Source organism: Balaenoptera ricei, chromosome 20 (genome assembly GCF_028023285.1).
Source record: "Balaenoptera ricei isolate mBalRic1 chromosome 20, mBalRic1.hap2, whole genome shotgun sequence".
Classification (NCBI taxonomy): Eukaryota; Metazoa; Chordata; class Mammalia; order Artiodactyla; family Balaenopteridae; genus Balaenoptera; species Balaenoptera ricei.
In genome coordinates, this window is record NC_082658.1 from 13455141 (window position 1) to 13479380 (window position 24240).

Sequence of the window (24240 nt, forward strand, 5' to 3'; positions counted from 1 at the left end):
AACACAAATGTCCATGGTAAGACTTGTACACAAATTTTCACAGCATCTTTACTCATCATAGCCAAATCCTGGAAAGCAATCCAAATGTCCATCAATGGATGGCTATATAAATAAACAATGTGTGGTTTATCCATGCATTGGAATACACTACTCAGCAATAAAAAACCTGAATTATTGGTATAAGCAACAACACGGATAAATCTCAAAAACATATGAGGAGCAAAAGAAGTCAACCACAAGAATATATACTGTATGATTCCATTTATATGAAGTTCTAGAACAGGGGGGAAAATCTAATCTGTCGAAAGAACAGATAATTAGATTACTAACCTAAAGAAATCACATGTGTAGTTGCTTCAAGGAGTGGGGGGATGACTGTAAAGAGGCATGTGGAAACTTTCTGGGGCAATGGAAACGTTCTAAACTTGACTGAGGTGGTTTTTATATGTGTGTATACATTTGTCAAACTCATTGAATGTACACTTAAATGAGTGTACTTTATTATATGTAAGTAATATCCCAGTCAAGTGGAAAAAGTATAATGTCTCTAATAAAGTAAACTCAGTATTTAGAAAAAACTTAATCTGACTTCACTCCATGATGCTTTTTGAAAATATTATAATTCTGGGTTTACTGCACAAGCTCCATAGCAGCAATACCAGAAATGTTCAGTTTTATACACGACATCCTCATCCTCAGAACGTACTGTTTTCACCGTTCTAAGTTCCCTTCTAGTCCCTATCTATACGCATATACAATTTTTCTACAGCTATAATTATAGCATAAGAAGAACACAAAAATAACTTAGACTCAAACGCACAATTTTACCATACACGCACAAATTCAAGTTGTGCATTTTCCTCTGCTGACAGCGCTTCCAACAGAACCCAGAACCCAAGTGCTGCCAACGTCCCACCCCTGCTTCTTGCTCTGCCCCAGCTCCGCCCCTTTCTTCCTGGAGCCCCACCCCTGCCACTTGCTCTGTCCTGGAGGAGTGGAGGAAGGAATTACCTTCAGTTAGGAGAGAAGACAAGAATTCCCTCCCACCAGCAAGAGATTGGCAGGAAGGGGGGCGGAGGGAGTCTCGGTGGGAGGACACGCCCGGCACTGGCCCTGGCCCTGGTCCTGGTTCTGGTCCTGAGCCGGACTGGGGTCCACCCGGAGCACATGCGTGCAGAGCGAACCGCGCCCTCTCCGGGGTGGAATCCACACCATCTTTCCTTACAACTCTGCCTCCTCTTCTCTGCAAGCCCACCCTGGCTGTGGGCTCTGCAGGGCAGGCAGCTCCGACGTAGTGCCCACCGGGGCCCAGGACACCCCGTGCAGGACACAGAGAGACCTCTGCTCTCACAGCCCCCGCAGTTCGGTAAGACAGAGAGGGACAGCAAAACGAGCAGCAAGAGCCAGACTCCGCGATGGACAAGATGACCGCTCGGACCTCGGGAACACCATGGATGGAGCACCTGGGACAACACGGTCCGGCACTGACCTACCTGAGAACCAGAACGTGGGAAAATGCAAGTTCTTAGGCGGAGGCCACCCAAGGCCCACGCAGCCCATGCTGGCCGCCAAAGAACCACTTTGGAGCTCATTAAAGCCGAGTCTGTCGGGGAGCCCGGGAGCGTGAGTGCCTGCAGCAGCGGGCTCCAAATCCCCGTCTCCAGCAAGCTCTCTCCCTGGCCGGCGGTTTCGGAACCAGCGCTGTGAAGGAGCAGCTGAGCAAACACCCGGGTCATCCCCCTTTCCTAAGCCTTAAAATGAAAACACTCTGTACAAACAAAAAATATCTCAAAAGCTCACTACTGTCTGAGGCATCATTTCTTCTTAAAAATCAAGTTTAGTGGCACTTAGCAAGAGCAGAGCTTTCCAGGCACAACAGGTTATGGTGCTGACAAAAACAAGAGTGTGTGGCGTGCCGAGGGACGGGCCTCGAGGGAGTGCGAGTAGCTACGGTGCCGAGACGTCTCAGGTCTGTCTTCAACTATTTTCTGTCTTTCCTCTGTTCAAGGAAAATCTTTCTGAACATGAGTGTTAAGAATAAGGACTATTTCTTCTTTCAAAGAACAGGAGTAGAAGAGTCTACACACATGGATATTTACCGATTGGCAGCTGCCATCAAGTAAGGGGTCGCCCATTCCTCCACCGCATTAAATTAAGGTCAACACCTGTTTCTTGAGCCTCCTTGGGAACGGCCACCACTAAAATCACATGGCCCTGCTCTTGAGCCAGCTGATACCCTCCAGGTCTTGGGTCTGAAACACAACCCCATAATTTTTTTCTCAGGAAAGAAAAGGTGGGGGAGAGCAGAAAGGAAAGTGAGTGGTGTGTTTGGAGAAGGAGAGGCGGGCAGGGCTGGCCATCCTGACTGCTGCTCCCAGCGTGGCCCCTGCAGGCAACAAACCGCGCGGGCTTTCAGGACCGGAAGTCTGCAACCCAGCTTCTTAGTGAATCCAGCTAAAAGCACCATGCCACCTACTGACCCCGCGTACCACACAGCGGCATCAACACACTCAAATTAGTTGATAAAGCCTGTAAAAGAATTTCTACAGAAAACTTTGATTTTCCTGTCAATTATTTATTTTAATGGAGGGGGAATGTTTGTTTACTATGTTACACTGTTGAAGACAGAAGGAAAAGTATAACTTTAAAACGTGCCAAAATTGCCTTTGATTTTAAAACAACTGAAGTTCAGCTCAATTATAAATATATTCACATGAAAATGCACAACCTCCTGCCCACCAGCAGCTATAAGACAGGCGTGAGGACTCAGGGACAGAGAGGCTGGCAGGGAGAAGGGACCTGGAGAGTCCCCAGTGCCCCATGCTCTGGTTCCTCCCAGCCTGGTTGCACCTCTCCTGGGGCTTCCAAGCAACTTGTCTCCTGCTTGGGGGGGCAACAGTGCTTACCTGCAGAGCTGAAATTTCTAGGTGACACACCTGGAAAAGCAGCAGCCTCCACCTGTTTCAGACCTGAACGCACAACATTTCTCAACTGTTTTCTAAAGTTGTAGCAGATTATCTCTAGCTGATGCCAATATTCTTTTCTGAATGAGCCCATGCTAAAATTGACAAGTCAAACATAAAAATCAGGTGGCCACAGGGAACGATATTCAATATGCTGTGATAAACCATACTGGAAAAGAATATGGAAAAGAATATATATATGTATAACTGAGTCACTTTGTTGTTCTGCAGAAATTAACACAACATCGTAAATCAACCATACGTTAGTAAAGTTTTAAAAAATTAGGTGGCATGTGATGCAGAGACAGGAGAAACAAACTTCCTCACTCGGCTGGCAACATCTGCATTTAATAAGTTACTGGCCCGTACACCATTCCAAATATAGTGAAAATAACACTATTCAGTAGCCTCGTGGTAACCACCATGCCCTGTGGTCAAATGCTTTGCTCTCAAAAACCCTCAAAGTAAAGCGCGTGGTCTTGTGTTCCACTCCCAGGAGGGACGTGGCGGGAGGCACTCAATCCTCTTCCTGCTGTCTCAACATTCCACCCCCTCCCCACACGCGCAGGGAAGAATTGGAGGGGAAATAGAAACACAAACCGCTAATATCTACATCAGTCAATGCTTCAACTTACCAGTAGTTTGGAAAAAATGGTTAATAGCAAAAGAGGCTGAAATCACTTTTTCAGTCACCTGCAAATCAGTTATTTAAAAGATTCCCCCCCCCCCAGGCCCACCACCCAGATTCTGTGCCGGTTCCTTCTCTGATCTCACAGAGAAAAAAAGCCAGACTGCGGCGGGCACGGCATGGGGAGGACTCAGGCCTGACCCAGGCAGGACCCTGCTCTGTCCCATGCTTCCTTTTAAACCCAAAGGTGAACGGGGTCAGGGCAGGGTATACAAGAGCCAAGAACACAAAGGTCCAGGACAGTCCCTCCTGAGAGCGGGACCTCCCTCCGCGTGTCCAGGCGGCCGAGCAGCTCTCCCAGTTGTCAGGAAGGAGACTCCCCTGGGGCTGGGCAGGCAGCCTGCGGGCACCCAGCAAGGGCAGCCTCCTCCGTTCCCCCAGCACCGCATCCTCCACTAGCCCCGACAGCTGGAAGCTGGGAAACTCAAGAGAAAAGCGCAGTGGATTCAACAGATCCCTGCTAGCATGCAGCGCCGTATCTTAGAGAGATCACCCTTCACGTGGATCTTCCTGCAGCCAGCTTAGGAACTGCCGCCGTGCCAGGCTATCTTCCAGGCGGGCACCCCCGTTTCTAACTTGAACACAGACGCCATCGGAGGTGCTGTGCTGCTTCTCTGCACTGTAGCAGAACACTGTTCCAGGACCCAAGACGAACAGCAGGCGTGGATGGGCGGGCGAGCTCACAGCCTCCATGGCCTCAGTGGAGCACACTTCACGGGATGACTAAACCTACTGGGTGTAAACGCCTGCTTGGAGGGGAAAGTGGGGACAGTCCAGGAAGCTGACCCCACCATGAAACGAAGATGACTTTGGCAAATCTAAGTGGGTTGATAACACTCCTGGAACACGGAAGACCTGGGCTGAGCCTCATGGAAGCCTCCTGTCCTGGATGTGGTGAGGGAGGCCCCTGCTGCCCTCTGACAGTCAGCATGGCCTAAGCCACCTTCTGCAGCCAGGCAAGCAGATGCCGTGCTGCTGAGAGAGGGAGTGGGGAGGTGACCACAGTGCTGCAAACACCGGCCGAGACCTCGTGCTTGATACCCTCCAACACTGAACACATCGGCCAGCCCAGAGGGCAGCAAAAGGCCACAACTGCACAGGAGCTTGAGGGGAGAGCAGCCAGCAGCCCCAAGACCGACTGCGTGCTCCAGGAGCCTACAGATCCGCAGACACCCTGGGGAGGGCTGGGGTGCCCAGGCGCACCAGGAAGGTCAGCAGATCTGCCGGCAGGACTGGGGAAAGGGGTAGCCAGACGATTAAGTTTCTCTTCACCTCTGAGGCTGGGAAAGAAACTGGGTTTTGAACTGGCCAGAAACCCAGGACACCTGGAAGCAGGTCTCTCCCAGACCCAGCAGAGGTCACCCACTCGTGGATAAAAGGGCTCAGTCCCAGGAGTGGAGACCCCACACCTCCTGGCACACCTGCTGCCACAGCCCCCGGACGGTGTGGCCTGGCCTCCAAGGGTGCAGAGAGCCATAAACAAACAAAATCAACCATTAATGTGCCTACGAGGACCCAGGACACAGAGCAAAGTGGCAGCTCTCTAGAGCTGCTGGAGGAGAGGACAAAAAAGAGGAGCTCTCAAAGGTGTCCTAGAACACGGAGGAATGGAAAGCATAACATCTAACTTCTAACAGCAATGGCGAAGGTGAAAGGGGTGGTCACAGCCCACAACTGAGTAAATGAACTGGAAGGTCGAACTATAATATTCAAAGTTACAGAGAAACAGAAATCAAAAGGGAAGTGAGCAAACTGTAAGACCCAACATTCAAACACAAGAACCCAAAAGAAGAAAACAAGCTAAGAGGAAGAAATTAAGAGCCAATATAGAAAAATTCATCTCATTTGAAAAAACCTTAAGTCTGTACTTTGAAAGAGCTCGCCACATTCCAGAAATGATTCCTGACACACACAGAAAAACTCCCAAATTCCAGGAAGATGGAAAAAATCTTATAAATCTTCAGTAAAAAACATATTTTAAAAACCAATAAGTTCCAACTGACACAGAAAAAGCATGCAACAAAATCCAACACCTGTCCACATGATAAAAATTCTCAGCAAGTTAGGAACAGAGGATGACACACAACGTGAAAAGCTACTGCTTCCTCCCAGGTCAGGAGAAAGTGAAGATGTCTGCTCCACGTGCATGGAAGTTCCAGCCAGAGCAATAAGGCAAGAAAGGCAAATAAAAGGCCTCCAGATCAGAGAAGAAGAAATAAAACTGCTCCCACTTGCAGATGATGTGATTGTCCACCTAGAAAATCCTCAGGAATCTAATCTAAAAACCTAGAACCAGTGAGTTCTACAAGATCAACACATAAAATAATCACATATCTATATACTAACAACGAACATAGAAATTAGAGATATTATGTCCACAAACAACTGCTCCAAAGAAAATGAAGTGTGTTGGTGCAAACTTAACAAAATATGTACGTGATCTGTATCCGAAAACCACAAAATGCTGATGAAAGAAATCAAAGACGACATAAGGAAATGCAAAACACATTTTTAGGAAAGGCCACAGACACCCCCTTCTAAGTAGGAATTTATTTCCTGATGATGGTGCCCAGATCACACAGCGTGGGTCCTCTGTCTGAAGGCCATAGGCCAGAGCCCCGCAGACCCTCGTGGGAGGCGCCAGCCCCACTCTGCATGGGTTTCTTCTGGGGGCAAATCCCTGTGTCCCTGAGCTTTGTGCTTTGCCTCCTGGGCTTGGAGGGACTGTCTCTGCGGACTTCAACTTCCCACAAGGGGATGGGTGTCGACCTCCTGCTCACCCGAAACACTGCTGACAGACACCTTCTGAGATAATCGGGATCTTTGTGTGACTCGCTTTCTCTCCAAAACAAATATCCTTGGACACATCTGGGACTAGGAGTGACACCGAGGTCACCCTGGGAGGCCCTTCCAACACTTGGGAAAGGCACTATTGGCCCCCAGGCAGCAGCCTGCAGGACAGCTACTAAGAGCACACTCTCTGAAGGGCTGCACTACAGTGACGGGCTCTGAAAGTCAATCTGTAAACAGACTCAGAAACTCAGAACATCGCTCTCCACGGAAATGACAGCCAACAGGATGGCTGGGTTCCAAGATAAGTATACAGAAGTATCTAATTCAATCTAACTGAACCATTTAAATTGAACACATAAACCCAAACTCCACTCATTCATTTAACAAGTATCTATTAATACCTACTATTTGCCAAGTTCCAGGTGCTTCAGAAACATCAGTGATAAAACAGGGCCTATTCCCTCCTGTGTGCAGCTGGCATTCTATCAGGGAAGGCCGACAATGACGATAATAAAGAACGCAGTACTGAAGGTGATAAATGCCGTGTGCGGATCTGAAGTGCTGGGGGTGGGAAATCCCAGGCGCAGGCAGGCCCTGCCACTGCACAGAGGGGTGAGAGCGCCACTGAGAAGCCGGAGGGGATGGTGTGGTGGGTAAGGCAGGTGCATGAGAGAGAGAAAGGGCAGGGCCCGGGGGCGTGGGCTGCAGGAGGTGAAGCGGCCGCTCTCAGGGGAGGCTAGGGAGGCAGCAGAGGCACGGGGCCTGATGTAGCCTGAGTTCTGGCTTCGCTGTCTCCGTCTGTCTGTTCGCTGCTGTATCCCCTGCACCCGCTGCTGCACCTGGCACATCCAGGTACCGATTTGCTGAATGAATGAACTCCAGTCCCAGGAGCAGCATGGGAGCTGGTCTCCCCTGATGTTATCACTCCTAGTGAAATATGTTCTGAATCCAAACACGGGCACCAGACTGCATCCCAGGTGGCTAACAAGTCAAAATGCAACCTCGATGCCCCAGCAAAGGGGCCTCATGAACCCATTCTTCATGCAGAAATGGTCCATTTTGACGCGCCATCTGTGCAGCGCTGGCATCACTCCCATGCTGAGACCGAACACAGCGGGCACACTCGCACCCAGCCTTCACTGGAGACCACAGCCATCTTCTTCCCACAAGCACACACTCAGGGGCCAAGGCCTGTTCCCCGCAGACCCCGCCACCATCCTCACACCCCCTGCCCGAGGAAGGCTGGGCCAAAGGAGAAGTCTCTACGGGAGCCCCCAGATGGGGAACGCCTCCTTCGTCAAGTGACCAGAGGGCGTCGTCAGGGTTGGGGCAAATCAAAATCACAGGCACCCAAGGGGACAGTGAGACGAAGGCAGCGCCCCTCCTGAGATTTCTGGACAGAGACACCTGGCCCAACACCGTTACTCAGTTTTAAGGGCATTCTACAAAAGTGCTTGGGAATCTTCGAAAACATCAAGATGAAGAAAGTCAGGGAGGTGCTGTGGAAAGCTCCAGAGGAGGAGATGAAAGACTCCCAGGTAAAGGCAACATGGGTTCTGGGGCCCGTGGGTGAAACGTGAATGAGGTGGGCACTAGTATCAGCCACCTGTCGGCGAGACATTCCTGCTCTGGGTCGGAGGAGACGTTCTTCTTTACAGGAAACACACACGGAAGTGCTCCGGGCTGATGGGTGCAATGCTGGCCTTCAAAACAGAGTTTTTGGTACTATCCCTGCCACTCTTCTCAAAGTTGGAAAAAGGAAAATGGGCAAAAAGATGTCAACACGTGTCACAAAAAGAGGAAACTCACATGGCCAACTGACATGGAGTGAGGCTGACCACAGCTCGAGATCAGGGGGCACAAATCAAAGCACAGAGGGGCTCCACTCTGCTCCCACCTGCTGGACAAGATTTAAGAGCCTGAGGACAGCCAGTGCTGGGGAGGCTCGGGACCCGCAGTGACCTGCCAGGAGGGACGGACGTCTTCAGCCACATGACAGCATCAAGCTCCTCCCCCACAGACGAACCCGCCCATCCCCTGAGTCCTGGACACTCACTCCTGGGTGTGAACCCAAGAGGAAGTCTCATACGTGTACAACAGGGGGTGCGTGCAAGGACATCCACAGCAGCTATTCACAAGGGCAAGAGCGTGGAAACGGCCCGGGTGCCCGTCAGTAGGAGCATGGGTGAATACACGCAGTGTGTTTGCCCAGTGGAATGTTGTACAGCAGACGAATGAATGAGCTGCAGACAATAGAGAAACAGAATGGAACAGAAAGTCTGGAAATAAACCTACACTGACATGGCCAATTGATTCTCCACAAAGCACGGGGGCAATTCAATTGAGAATAGAAAGTCTCTTCAACATTGGTGCAACTTAATATTCATGTGAAAAAATTAACGCCTGCTTCCTACCACATGAGACACAGAAATGAACACAAGGTGGATAATGGGTCTAAACATAAAAGTAAGAAAACAAGAGAATAACTTTTTTAGGGCAAGCAGAGACTTCTCAGAAAAAAAAAATTAATTATAAAAGAGAAAAATCAATAATTTGAACTTCATCAAGACTTAAAACTTCTGCTCATCAAAAGACACCATTAAAAAATGAAAAGACAAGCCACAGACAGGGAGCAAATACTCAGAACACATATCTGACAAAGGACTTGTATCCAGAATACACAACAAACATCCACAACTCACGAATAAGACAAACAACCCATTTTTTAAAAAATAGGCAAAGATTTGGACATCTCACAAAAGAGGATTTGTGAATTGCGCATAAACCGATGAGAAGGTGCTCAACATCACTAGCCATCAGGGAATGTAAATGAAAACAAATGAGACGCACTTCACATCTGCTAGAACGGTTGAAACCAAGGCTGACCCATCAATGTTGGGAGAAGGTGGAGTGACACAGAGCGGCCTTACTGCGCCCGGCAGGTCCCTTCACCTGCGATTCCTCAACTCCGCCCCTCGGTATCTTCCCAAGAGAAAGGGAAACACACACCCACAGAAAGACTTACATCAGGATGTTTATGGCACTTTTATTGAAATAACAGGGGACTTCCCTGGTGGTCTAGTGATTAAGAATCCGCCTTCCAATGCAGGGGAAGCGGGTCCAATCCCTGGTCAGGGAACTAAGATCTCACATGCCGCGGGGCAACCAAGCCTGCGCGCTCTAGAGCCTGCGCGCCACAACTAGAGAGGCTGCGTACCACTACTGAGCCCGCGCGCCACAGCTAGAGAGCCTGCGTACCACTACTGAGCCCATGCGCCACAGCTAGAGAGAGAAGCCCGTGTGCCGCAACTAGAGCGCCCGCATGCCGCAACTAAGACCCGATGCAGCCAAATAAATTAATTAATTAAAAATAAAATAAAATAACCCAAACTGGCAACTGCTCGAACGTCGACCAGCAGTAGCACAGAAACTAACTGTGGTAGCTTCACACCACGGGTTAAAGCACAGAGCGACCCACCGCCCCTCACGGTCACAGGTGACCACGACGTGGCGCGGAAGCTAAACGCAGGTGCTCACACCACGTGGCGTCACTCACGCTGTCTGGAAGCAGCTCTGGGTGACGGAAACATCCTCCGCCCTGACTGGGCTGTTAGTTATAGGGGTGTATACAAGTGTCAAAACCCTCATATTGCTCACTTTGTACACAGTTTTCACACTGAAATCTTGCATTTCACTGTATATAAATTTTACCTCAATTTAAAACAATGGAATGAACTATAATGACGTGCAACGATATGGATGGACCTTAACAATTTAAGTTTAAAAAGTTCAAAAATATTATATACAACCTGGTACTCTTTTTATAAAGTTAAACACAACTAAGAATTTTTAATTGATTTTTCTCAGATTTGCATAGATACCAAAAAGTTCAGCAGGGGGTGAGGACAAGGCGTTGTGTGGTGGTTGCCAGGAGCAGAAGTCAGCATAACGAGGTCGGAGCAGGGAGCTCACGTTAGCCTCGGACAGCAGGCTCACAGGTGCCGAGCATTATCAAAATAAACATACAGGCACAGTCACGGACACAGAAGCAAACAACAAGACGGATGCATGGACCAGTGACGAGGAGGCGTCCTGAACCCAGGGTCAGGGTTCATCCAGTTTTGTGCCCCTTAGACCCTGGGACCTAAATTCACAAAGAGGAAAAGAAATCACCCTGGAAACTGGAAAACAACGACGATAACTAAAATTTCTGCTCAGAACTTATGGGACACCCCACAGCTGTCATGAGAAGAAAACGATTGCCTTACACTGCACTTCAGAGAAGGGAGGGGCTGCAAGCAAGGAGCTCGGGGTCCAATTTAAGGTCAGAGGTCGAGCACCAGGATGAGCCCGGACACAGCAGAAGAACCACAAACCACAAAGATGGAAAATCAAAGAAACAAAACAAATAAATGTAGAGGAAAAGGAGCCCAAAGGGCAGTGGTCAGACAAAAGGAGTGTAGCCTGACCCTGGAGGAGCCCTGCACCCCCCGACCTGGAGGAGCCCAAGGGAAGACTGCATACAGATAAATGTTCTCAGAGTGCCTTAAAGTCACTAAAAAGAAAATCTAAAGTTGAGTATACACTACACACACAATTATGTTCTTTTTTCACCCATCATAATCATTTGTCATGTTATTAAAAATTCTTTATGAACATTACAGTAATTCTCTCATACAGATTGACCACAATTCACTTCACTGCTAATCTACTATCCAGTATTAACTTGTTTCCATTAACTAATTTTCCATCATTATAAATAACACTAAAGCCTCTTTGTACATAAATCTTTTTCAGAATTTCAAGGATACCTAGAAGTGAAATTCAGGGTCAAGGGCACAAGCATTTTTAAAGTTCTTAATACAAAATGCAAAATTATGCTGTCAATGCTACCAGTTCACATTGCATTTCCAAACACTGAGTATCTACATTTGTAGAGAACTTTGTTAATTTGATTTTTAAAAGTAGTATCTCAGTTAATTTAATTTGTGTTTGATTACAAACGATGTAACATTTTTCAAAGGTCATTGTTTGCATGTCTACCTCTGAGAGTACCCACTCCTGTCCTTCCCTATTTATCTACCACTCACTTTTCTTTGTGTTTTCTCACCAACGTGCATGAATTACTTCTATTTAAGGCTATTAATCTTTTAAGCATTGTATTTGTCAACACCTTCCTAGCTTATCTTCACTTTGTTTATATGTTTCTCTGCTGTGCAATTTTGTGTTTATATGTAACCCTATTTATCAAAAATCAATTCCCTCATTAGGTAGTACAGCAATTAAACAGCAACAACTTATCAACCTTAAAGGCTGATTGTAACATATTAGAACAATGATTTTCAAGAACCACACTAAAATGTAATACCTCTTAATTATTCAACCAACATGTAGTCACACATTTTAAATAAAACAAAGAGTTACTTACCGAATCCAAAAAGCAAAGGTAAGACCCTGAGCTCTGTGCTATTGCTTGATTTTTAGAATATCCGACTGTTTAAAAAAGAAAAGGAAAAGCTCTTTTAGAATTCAATTTTCAATGGATTCTCTTTCATAAAATTCAGTGTGATGCACACAGTAGGAAAGCTAGGAACATTCTGCACCACCAATTAAAAAATCGGGCCGCTTTAGAAGAAACTGATGGAGTAAGTATAATGATAAGAGACGACAGTCCATCCAGTACCAGTGTTAAAGCAGGATGTGCTCACCGGAGGAAAATAAAGTCAGCAAACATTTATCCAGTACAGCACTAAGCTAAACCCTGGGGAATATTTTTTAAAAAACACAATTACAATGTCCCTGAATGGAAGGACTTGAGTAGAACCGGCAGGAACACTTTCTATAAAGTCTCTGCTGATAAAAGTCACGATACGGTTACCTGGCAGTTGGGGCCACATACACACGTGCGATTGGCTGGTAGAAGCTCACTGGACTGGACACTTCGTGGGCAGTTATCTGAACACATATTTCAGTGATGAGTTACAGGCCCTTTCAGTGTCCACTGTTCCTGCACATACTGGGACCCCCAGCTCTTCCGGGAGGTACAGACCCTACTTCACCAAGACATGACCGGCCCAAGAACCCCTCTTGGGATGGAAAGTATACCATGCGTATGAAAATACACAAGGAGGATGGACAATCCTGGCCGCACGCGGCGTGGGTGCCCCTTGCACCGCCGAGCGCAGGGAGCAGACACCATGCGGGGATGGCACATGGAGCACAAAGGCAGCAGATTCACCTGCGCACCCGGAAATCAGGGAAGCGGTTTCCCCTGGGGAGGGGGGCTTCTGGGGCCGGTGATGCCGCTCTTCATCAGGGTGCTGGCTGCACGGTGTGTTCAGTTTGTGAAAATTAACTGAGCTGTACAACGGTGATAGGCGTACTTTCCTGTACGGATATTATATCTTAAGAATGTTTTAGAATCCTTGCCTTCAGAGATTGCAACTGAGTTGGAAGGAGAGGTAACCGACAACCTATATTAAATGCCAAATGAACGGTGGGAAGCTCTAGGGAGGCTTATGGAGAGAAGACGAGACCACGGCAGAGGGGGCCAGAGAGATGACGTGAGTTTACACCAAGAGAATGGGGTTCCGAGGGATGAACTGGGCAGTGACCAGCATGGGAGCACTGGCAGCTTCCAAGGGAGGGCAGCCGGGATAAGGCTTCCGAACAAGGAACAGAGCGCAGCAATGAACACGCAGCAAGCTTGGTCTGCATGCTGAGGGCGGGGCAGGTTAGAGGAGGCACTTAGCGCAAAAGAGGGGGCCAAGGGGCCTTAGAGGGGCACAATTCCCACCTTCCCTAGAAAGGAAATTCTGGTGCCTGAATCGTATTACAGAGACACTTAGATTTGGTGCCACCGAGGAAAGTGGCACAAAGCAGAACAGGTGTGGGCAGAGTTAAAACAATAAATCCCTCTTACTCAGAGCTGAGACAACCTAAAAAATGTTGGTCCCAGGGGATACCAGCAAAGTGTCTACCCCAGGCCTCACCCCAGGTGCTCCCCAGTGTTCTGCTGTAAGGGGAACGAGGGAGAAGGCAGGTCCCTCCTGTTACTCAGCCACATTCTGGAACAAAACACACTGCAACCAGCAGTAAGGACCTTGGCCCTCATGCAGGGCGTCAAAGGGTGTGACCCAGAGCAGTGCCTCTGGCTGTTTTCACATGAGGTAGCACCTTAATTTCCAGCATTAATCCTAGAACTTGGCCAACCCAAACCAGTTAGCAGGACAGTCACAGATTTCAAAGAACCACAGGTATAACAAGCAAGAGAAGGAAATGCACACAAGGGGAGACAGGGGCCTGGCTCCTGACCCCTGGGGATGGATTAGCAACTATAGGTAAATCTCCATCATCACCACAAAGCAAGGCAGGCCCAGGGAAAGAGCTCATGGAATCAAAACGAAAAATGGGAAAAGACACATTGAAATTAACAGGAGCTGTGTTTAAAAAGTGGTTTTATTAGCGTTGGGTTTTAGAAGGGGAAAAATCAAACCCAAGAATTTGGGTAATGAAGGAAAATGCATCTACTAAGGAAGCTGAAAGTTTCTCACGATGAATCTTGTGTTTGGCAAAGATAAGGAATTTGCTTTAATATTATTGCCTTGAAAAGTCAAATGTTTGTGCCAGGGCCTGATGTTTGGGGAGGTCTGTCCCTTTGTGAGGGGAGTCGGTTGTCATGGCCACAGCAGGAAAAACTCCCGCCTCGGTGCGATATTAACATTCCTTACTCTTGGAGAGAAGAGGGTGGGATTGTGTTTTATTTCAATTTTAGCAAGTGACCACATTATTAAGAAATGTTTTGCTCTATTATGATATGAAATAATAGTAAATGAATCTTAACCCAATTTAAATACCCAACACTCCTGAAAATAGACACTTTGGATCTACATTATCCAATAGTCGATATAACATTTCCTATTTAAGAAAATGTTGTTATAGGAAAATATGTCCTTTCTGACATAATCCAAATTAACTGTTTTATTAATGTGTAACACAGGATTCCCATGAATTCGCTTGCTTTATCCAACTTCAATGAGACAGCAGAATCATTTCTTCACAATGTTAAAATTTACTTTTTTATTATTTATAGAATACATACAAATATGATATGGCTCAAGTTATATCTACTCTATAAAAAGTGTTTTATGAATGATAAAACTTGCTTTTAAAGTGGAGATTACACAAGCAATCACAATAGCCATCAAAATGCCTTTAATTTACTTTTGTTCAACTATGGAAGATGTGAAACATCTTAATTAAAGAATACTTTGAAAGGTTGCTCATAGTAGTTTCAAAAACCACAATTTGTTTACACACATTTCAGAAGCAGGTTGAAATGGATGTTGCACAATAACTGATTTATAAAAAATTTTCTATTTCAAACAGAGTAAAGATAATGAAAACAAGAAATAATTTGGGGGAAAATACTAAAAATATGCATGAGATGAGGAGGAGGAGGAGGAGGAAGACAATAACAGAACAGCTGCTAAGACTTCTCAAGGGCCCACCGTGTGTGGCCTCCTCTGGAACCCGGCACACATCAGTTTGCCTTACGCCCTCCCAACACCCACATGGGCACCTAATGCTACAGCCTGTTCACAAAGAAGGAAACAGAGGCACGGGGTGGGGGCAGTGGACCCAACCCCGCAGCGGCTCCAGAGCCCCCTCACTCAAGCACCTGCCCTGCCGCCCACCCTCGGCATCTCAGATGCTGCACCAGAAGGCAGGACCATGTGCTGCCCTCACCCACCACAAGCTCTGTGCAATGGGTCACTGTGCGATGTCAGAGAACACGGTCTTTCCATAGGAACCTTCTAAGATAGCAGGGAAAAGGCTTTCTTCTTTTAAAAGACCAAGATTTTAAAATTATTTCTGATTTAAAATTTTTTTCTAAAATATTTTATACAATTTTCTGCTTTCCTAAGTAGAGTGCACTGGCTGCTATTTGTGAGGAACGCAAGGCAGGGCAGGGGAGCACTTTCTGGGAGAGAAGTCTCTGCTTCATTCTCTGAAGCCCAACTATTCCTTAGCTCATTTTCACCAACATCCACCCTCTACTTGCCCCCCTTCCAAAAAAACAAAAACAAAATGCTGGCAGGAAGCTGCAAAAGGTAAAGTGAAGGGTACCTGCCCTGGCTGCCCTCAGTGGAAGGAGATGCATTTAAGCCCCTCGTGGAGAAGCACACTATCTTACTTGACAGCCAGTGTTCAGAGATGCTTAAATCTGTTTGAGGGTGGGCCCCAGAGAGCTCCGATCCCAGCTGTGCCATCAACGGGGGCAGCGTGAACTCTGAGTAAATCAGGACTCAGGCGAGACCCACGTGAGCTTGCAAGGTGCACAAGCAAGAATCAGCAAGTGAGACCCACTGAGTCCCCTGACCACCCAACACCAGCAGAAAAGAGCAGAGAGAAAGCGGGAAGATGAGAAGGGGTCTTGGAGGACAAGAGGCATCTAGAAAGAGCAGAACTGTCTCTCCCGCTCACGCCTCTCCCCTGAGAGCTACCCCGAATGCTTCAATCCTATGCCACAACCCTACTGACTCACCCACCCACCTGGAAAGGATCTGAGTAGCTGCGAGTCTTTGTTTTGGCAAGTCACCCGCTGGGTCCGAACAGGATCTCGTAGCCGAGCTAACACACCCCTGGATCTCATCTGAGGGGTATTCCAGAGGGATCCCAAACCTTCAGCTGTGTCAGGAGCTACAAGGTTCCCTTAAGACCAAGCCCACTATGGAGGTGAAGCTACACCATTCCTGAGGATTTTAAAGGAGTGGTTCTCAACCCTGGATGTGCCTCAGTATGTTTTGGGAAGCTTTTACAACCCGCATGCCAGGGTTGCACCCCAGACCAATTACACGAGAACATCTTAGGGTAGGACTCAGGCATCAGGATTCTTAAAGCCTCTCCAGGCAATTCTAAAATGCAACCAAAGTTTCTTTTTAAAGAAAGACATGACTCCTAAAACCTACAGGAACCTGTCCACCAGCCAGTCTTATCATCTGCCCTGCCTCCACCTTCAACCCCACCAGCCACAGTCTGTCTCATCATCTGTCCTGCCTCCACTTTCAGCTCTAGCAATGTGTGCAGGCATACTGTTTTCAAGTCTTATATGAAAACTGTAAAGTCAAACTACTGGAAGCACGCTAGATTACAATTAAAGCTAAAAATGCAAAGCAAACCATTTTTACAGAAACAGAGGATGAATGTTTCAAACAACCACAACTTGACCCAGCATCGTGAAATTTCAAAACTCAAAACATAAAGAGAAAAATCTTAGACACTTGCAGAAAAGATACCTTTAAAATAACAAGAATCAGACTTACATAAAATTTCTTACTAGAATCAGGGGATACCAGAAGATAATGAAGCAACTCCTCCAAAATTCTAAGGAAAATTATTTTGCACCTAGAATTCTATACCCAGATGAACTGTCAATTGAGTATAAGTACAAAATAAAGACATTTTCAGACATGTTAATACTCTAAATATTTTACCATCCACATACCGGATACGGAAAAATTACTTGAAGAAGTACTTCAGAGAACTTAAAAAGGAACATAATTGAAAAGAAAATTAAATAAAATAAAAAGAGAAGAAAAAAAAAAAAAAACCCAAACAATGGTGCATGCGTATACAGTAGAAGGGAATAAAGCAGAAGATTTTTTAAAGGCTCCATAGATTTTGACACCTGGGAATCCCCTCAGTGTGCAGCATGGGGTTAGCAGCAGATTTATTTCAGTTCCTCCTCCAAGTCTAATCCACTAGGTGGTCTGCAGTGAATAACAGTTACTTAAAAAACCATTAGTGCTGTTTTTGCAAGGTTTAAACTGTTGGAATCAACTAAGTCAAGTACATAAAACAACAAGAGTTACAGAACAGAATGTAAAGATTATAAGCCCTGACAATATAGATATATTATGACAAACCAAAACTCTGAGGGGGGAAAACAGAGAAAGGGAAGTGTGAAGTACCTACAGTGGGCTAAATGTTTCCTCTTTCATAGCAAGTATCAACTGACACTGTGAGTTAAATAAATCCAGTAGGAACTAAAAAACACTGGTTGCTCCTAGGGCATGGAGCTTTTACATTTCATTGCAGACCTTTCTGTATGCCTGAATTTCCTCTTTTTTTTTTTTAACCACCAACTGGTATTAAAAAAAAAATCTGTAATTAGTCAAAGTAGACACTTATTCGTGAAAATAAGTAAATGGTTTTCCTGCCATCTAAATGCAGGCTGTGAGGCTAGTTTACATGGGAGGTTGAGACAAAAGTGGGCTGAATTGTTCTACACAGTTATTGCTCTCATGAAGCTACATCAGCAAGTCCGAGACCTTCTACTCTCAACCCTGAGCCAGACATGTAACCCACACAAAAAACTACAGACCAATGTTCCATATGTATATAGATATAAAAATCCTTAAGAAAACCGAATAATTGCATTGTATGAAATTCTATAGTGTTACGGCTGGTTAGTTCTGGCACTGCAAGAGTGGTTCACTGTGAAGAAAAATACTAATGTAATTTATTACAATAAAAATGTTAGGAGAAAAAAATAGGCAATCACCTTAACAGATACCTAAAAGACATCTAATAAATTCTACACTGACGCCTCTTTTTTTTTTTTTCTGGCGGCACCGTGCAGCACATGGGATCTTAGATCTCCATCAGGGATCAAACCCACGTCCCCAGCATTGGAAGTATAGAGTCTTAACCACTGGACAAACAGTGAAGTCCCTGGTGCCTCATTTTATGAAGGCTTACTAAATTAGACATATCAAGTTACCTTGATAAAGGTATCTATCAGAAAGCAATAGTAAATGTCATACTTTTAACACTGAAACACTACAAACATTCCCACTAAGGCAGCACAATAAAAGGATTCATTAATGTGATTCCACATTGTTCTTCTACCCCACCCCCAAAATATATGAAAAATAAAGAATAAATTAGAAATAAAGAAACAAAATTATAATATTTATTCAGGATCAGATTACCTAAATAGAAAATCTGAGATAATGTGAAAAAGTATTAGCATTGGACAAGACAGGGAACCAGTGAAACTGGTAGTCTACCCTCTCTACCCAAGTCCAACACTAGAAACAAAAGGAGATCATAGACTCTGAACTTCCGATTTAAAGACTGCAAGAACCTCGAGAGGAGACAGAAGGAGGTTGTACCCTGACGTGGAAGGAAACCCAAACACCACAGTCCAGAGGCTCGCTTGGCAAGAACTTTTGGATTGTGTTCTTTCCTCCACCCACCACTGTGTGGGGAGCTGGTTGCCCACGCCTCCCTCCATCGCTGTGAAGCAAAAGAACAGCAGGTTCAGGAGGCAGCAGCAGGATTGGGAGAAGCTGTTCCCACAAATACAGAAGACAGCCATTTCAGGCCTCCTCCTTCTCTTCTCCCCTGTCCACTCCAAAAAGGAAAGGAATTGCACGGAACAGAGGAAGATGGAAGGATGAACAGAAGGAAGGGAAGCAAGGGGGTGGGAGGGGGGTGGGCAAAAGCCGTACAGGCAGGTTACCTAAGGGGCAAGCTCACCTGTGGGGGGAAGCACAGGCAGGTTACCTAAGGGGCAAGCTCACCTGTATGGGGAGGTGCTCTGGGGGCAGCAAGTAGGGACTAAAGGAAGGATAATAAAGCTTGTGATGAAATTTCTTCATCACAGGATCCACCAGCCAACACTCAAACATGCCAGATAAGGACATACAAAAGGTAAAAGAATTCATCGCCAGTAGACCACCACTGCAAGAAATGTTTTAAAAAGTCCAGGCAGAAGGAAAATCATAGAAGATGGAAATCTGGCTCTACACAAAGAAATGAAGAGCACTGAAAACTAACTATATGAGTAAATGAGTAATTTTCTTTCTTATTATTTAAATCTCTTAAAAAGATGATTGACTGTTTAAACTAAGTTAATACCAACGTTTGTGGGGTTTATGGTACATGTAAAAGTAGAATGCATGACAACAACAGCAAAAAAGGCAAGAGGGGAGAGAAGGACATGCACTGTCATGAGGTTCTCACACTATACGTGAAGTTGTACACACATTTGAGGGGCTGAACTTGGTAAGCTGACAGTATATTCTGTAAACTCCAAATCAACCACTAACAAGGCAAAAAAGGAATTATAGCTAATAAGCCAACAAAGGAGATAAAATAGAACCAAAAGAAATTTTGATTGGAGCTGGCCTGACAGCACAAGTTCCACAGACTGCTTGCCAGCAAAACTGGTAAAAATTATTTTTTAAATAATTTAATTTTTAAAAATTATTTTTTAAATAATTTTAAAAAAATTATGTTTTAAAAACCCAACCATTTACAGTCTCTGGAAATGGCCCTAACACACAGCAAATGAAAAAAATATTTATTCAAGAAAATCTACTGAAACTCAGTAATAGTGAGGGTCTAGGTATCTGAGCCAAGACCTGCTCCTTCCCTCCCCCAAGGAGGAAACCCCACCCCAGACAGGTACAGCCTAAAATACAGGGTTCCCTCTTCTGCTAGGCCCATCAGAAAGCTATTTTCCTGGGAGAGATACGGCATCAGCATTTCTTATCCTGACTCCAGGTACCTGTTGCTGAGGCTGAGTCCCAGGCAAGTGCAGTTGAAAAGTGGGGCTCCCTTCTCCCACTCAGCCCCCATGCTGGGATGGACTCTCTGTCTACACTGGGAGTGGTATCACCAAGAATACTGGGGATCCAAATGCCCTTGCCCTAGTTTGTGGGGTAGGGGTTCCATATTGAGAGAGACATGGGGTTACTGCCCACCACCTGCTTCATCTGCAACAGGGTGTGAAGTTCAAGCCCTAGGGCACACCCAAAACAGTGGTGAGAGGCAGCTGGTAAAGGAGATTGGTAGATTAATTGGCAATATAGGCTAAACTGTGGGACGACCAGTTTGCTAGACATAAACAGGTAAGAGACAGCTGCGAAGAGCCCTCCTGGTGTCAGAACAAACTTTAAACACTGACCTCAAGAACTATTCCTTTGAAAGAATCTGAATTCACTTGAATTATTCTTATATAGCAATTTATGCTCCTAGGTATTGTTGAAAACAGTAAAGCAGTCAGCAATAAGTGGAGCTTGACAGCTGGGTGTGGTCAGGGAAAGAGAGGCCAGCCCACACCACTGCCACCTCAGGGTGACTGTGGGTACACCCAGCGCTGTATTCCTGAGAGAGATCATTAGAGGTTTCACACTGCAAGGGCAGAGGAGTAGACTTTACTAAAATTATCCAACCAGTCACTATACAAGCAAACAAGTCAATAATAATAACAAGCCTAGTTGGGGTGGGGGGGGACCAGTACCCAGAGTTACTATAATATATTATCTAATATGTCCAGTTTCCAACAAAAATTAGGACACATGGAAAGAAACAAGAAAGCATTACCCAGACACCGAATAAAAAGAAGGCCCAGAAACTTCTAGTGAGAACATCACAGTGTCTGATTTAACAAAGACCTCAAAGTAACCATTATAAATATGTTCAAAGACCTAAAGGAAACCATAATTAAAGAAGCAAAGAAAGGTATGAAGACAATGTCATATCAAATCAAGAGTATCAATAAAGAGACAGAAATTATTAAAAAGGACCAACTGGAAATTCTAGAGCTGAAAAGTATAACAACCTAACTAAAAAATTCCCTAGAGGAACTCAACAGTATATTTGAATTGGCAGAAAAATTAGCAAACTTGATGGATAAAAATAATGCAATCTGAAGAACAGAGAGAAAAAAGAATGAAGAAAAATAAACACGACCTCAGAGAAATCTGAAATACTATTAAAGACACTAATATATGCATAATAGTAGTACCAAAAGAAAAGGAGAGAGCAATAAGCACAAAAAATATTCAAAGATATAATGGCTAAAATCTTTCCAAATGCAGTGAAAAACATTAATCTACGCATTCAAGGAGCTCAACAAACTCCAAGCAGGATAAACTCAATAGATTCACAACTAGATACGTCATAGTAAAAACACTGAAAGCCAAAAACAGGGAGAAAATCTTAAAAGAGACAAGGGAAAAGAAAGGAAATCTCAACAAGATTAACAGTTGACTTCTCAGCACAAATAGTGAAGGCCAGAAGGCAGTAGGATAACATATTCAAAGAACTCAAAGAAAAAACTGTTAACCAAGAATTCTATATCCAGTAAAACTATCTTTCAAAAATAAAGGAGAAATTAAGACATTCCAAATAAACAAACACTGAGAGAAACTGTTGTTGATTCACCTTACAAGAGATAAAAGGAAGTTCTTTAAATTAAAAAGACTGACCCCAAGTGATTCCAGGGAGTATTTCAAATCCATGAAAGAAAAAAAGAGAGCACCAGTAAAGTAATTGTTAATTATAAAAGACAATATAAATGCATATTTCTTCTCCTTTCTTCTGCTAACTGAAGTAGCAGTAGTAAAAAAAAAAAAAAATGTATAAAACAATATGTAACAACCCAATCAAAAAATGGGTGGAAGATCTAAACAGACACTTCTCCAAAGAAGACATACAGATAGCCAAGAGGCATATGAAAAGATGTTCAACATCACTAATTATTAGAGAAATGCAAATGAAAACTCACCTCACACCAGTTAGAATGGCCATCATCAAAAAATCTACAAACAATAAATGCTGGAGAGGGTGTGGAAGAAAGGGAACCCTCCTACACTGTTGGTGGGAATGTAAATTGATACAGCCACTATGGAGAACAGTATGGTAATTTCTTTACAAACTAAAAATAAAGCTACCATATGATCCAGCAATCCCACTCCTGGGCATGTATCTGGAGAAAACCATAATTCGAAAGGATACACGGATTCACTGCAGCACTATTTACAATAGCCAGGACATGGAAACAACCTAAATGTCCATCGACAGAGGAATGGATAAAGAAGATATGGTACATATATACCATGGAATATTACTCAGTCATAAAAAAGAATGAAATAATGCCATTTGCAGCAGCATGGATGGACCTAGAGACTGTCATACAGAGTGAAGTAAGTCAGAAAGAGAAAAACCAATATCGTATATTAATGCATATATGTGGAATCTAGAAAAATGGTACAGATGAACCAGTTTGCAAGGCAGAAATAGAGACACAGATGTAGAGAACAAATGTATGGACACCAAGGAGGGAAAGCAGGGGATGGGGGGGTGGGATGAATTGGGAGACTGGGATTGACATATATACAAAAATATGTATAAAGTAGATAACTAATAAGAACCTACTGTATAGCACAGGGAACTCCACTTCACTGTACAGCAGAAACTAACACAACATTGTAAAAGAACTATACCCCAATTAAAAAAAAAAAGGGGGCTTCCCTGGTGGCATAGTGGTTGGGAGTCTGCCTGCCAATGCGGGGGACACAGGTTCGAGCTCTGGTCTGGGAAGATCCCACATGCCTCAGAGCAACTGGGCCCGTGAGCCACAACTACTGAGCCTGCGCATCTGGAGCCTGTGCTCCGCAACAGGAGAGGCCGCGATAGTGAGAGGCCCGCGCACCGCAATGAAGAGTGGCCCCCGCTCGCCGCAACTGGAGAAAGCCCTCGCACAGAAACGAAGACCCAACACAGCCAAAAATAAATAAATAAATAAATAAATAAAAAAGAAGCAAAGCTCCAATCTTTAAAAAAAAACAAAAAAACAAAAACAAAAACATTTTGCTACATGAAAGAAGCCAGTCACAAAAGAACACATATTATATGATTCCATCTATATGAAATGTCCAAAATAGGCAAATCTACAGACAGAAAGTAAATCAGTGGTTGCGTAGGGCTGGGGGGGATGGGGTATGGAGGGTGATAACTAAAGGATACAGGGTTCCTTTTTGAGGTGATGAAAATGTTCTAAAATTGACTGTGGTGGTGGCCGCACACATCTGTGAACATACTACAAAACACTTGATTGTATACATTGATGGGTGGATTGTATGGTATATAAATTGTATTTCAATAAAGCTGTTATAAAAGATATTTAATTAATCCAAAAGAAGGCAGAAAAAGAGGAAAATGGAATGAAGAATAGATGCGACTAATATAATAGCAAGAAGAGAGACTCAAACCTAACCACATCAATAATCACATTACATGTAACTAATGTAAACATCCCAGTTAAAAGGCAGAGATTGTCAGACTGGATTTAAAAAGCACCATCATATGTTGTCTCCAAGAATCTATAAGGGAGGGGGCATCCTTTAAATATAAAGACAGGAATGGGTTAAAAGAAAAAATGATGGAAAAGATACACTATGCTGACACTAGTCAAAATAAAGCCAGAGCAGTTATATTAATATCAAACAATATATATTACCAGAGGTCAGGAGGGTTATTCATAATGATGAAGGGGTCAATTCTTCACAACAATCTCAAATATTAACAGAATTTCAAAATACACAAAGCCAAAAATGATAGAACTATAAGGAAGAATAATAAATCTACAATTAGAGTTGGAGATTTCAATACCCCCCCTCAGTAACTGAGAACAAGTAGACCTTGTATCAGCAAGGATGCAGTAGATTTAAACAAGACTGTGCCCAACTGGACTTGATTTACGTTTACAGAAAACTCCACCAACACCAGCAGATACACAACCTTCTCAAGTGCACACGGAACATTTGCCAAGTCAGGCCTTATCCTGGGCTATAAAGTAAATCTTACTAAATTTAAAAGAGTCAAGTCAAAAAAGTATGTTCTCTTACTTCAGAGGAATTAAATCAGAAATGAATAATAGAAAGATGTCTGGGAAATCCCTCAAATATTTGGAAACTAAATACTACACTTCAAATAATC

At 44.5% G+C, this 24240-nt stretch overlaps 1 protein-coding gene across 13 annotated transcripts in view; it reads right to left on the reverse strand.

Annotated features, from left to right (window-relative positions):
- Window positions 1-24240, reverse strand: part of B3GNTL1 (UDP-GlcNAc:betaGal beta-1,3-N-acetylglucosaminyltransferase like 1) — a 108169-nt gene that overhangs the window by 81033 nt on the left and 2896 nt on the right. For all 13 annotated transcript variants that reach the window (XR_009499411.1, XR_009499409.1, XR_009499410.1 and 10 more), the window contains exon 4: window positions 11873-11937. Coding sequence is in view for 7 of the 13 variants with exons in the window: in XM_059906855.1 (XP_059762838.1) it covers window positions 11873-11937 (65 nt within the window). In the remaining 6 variants the exon portion in view is untranslated. The remainder of the gene's footprint in view (window positions 1-11872; window positions 11938-24240) is intronic.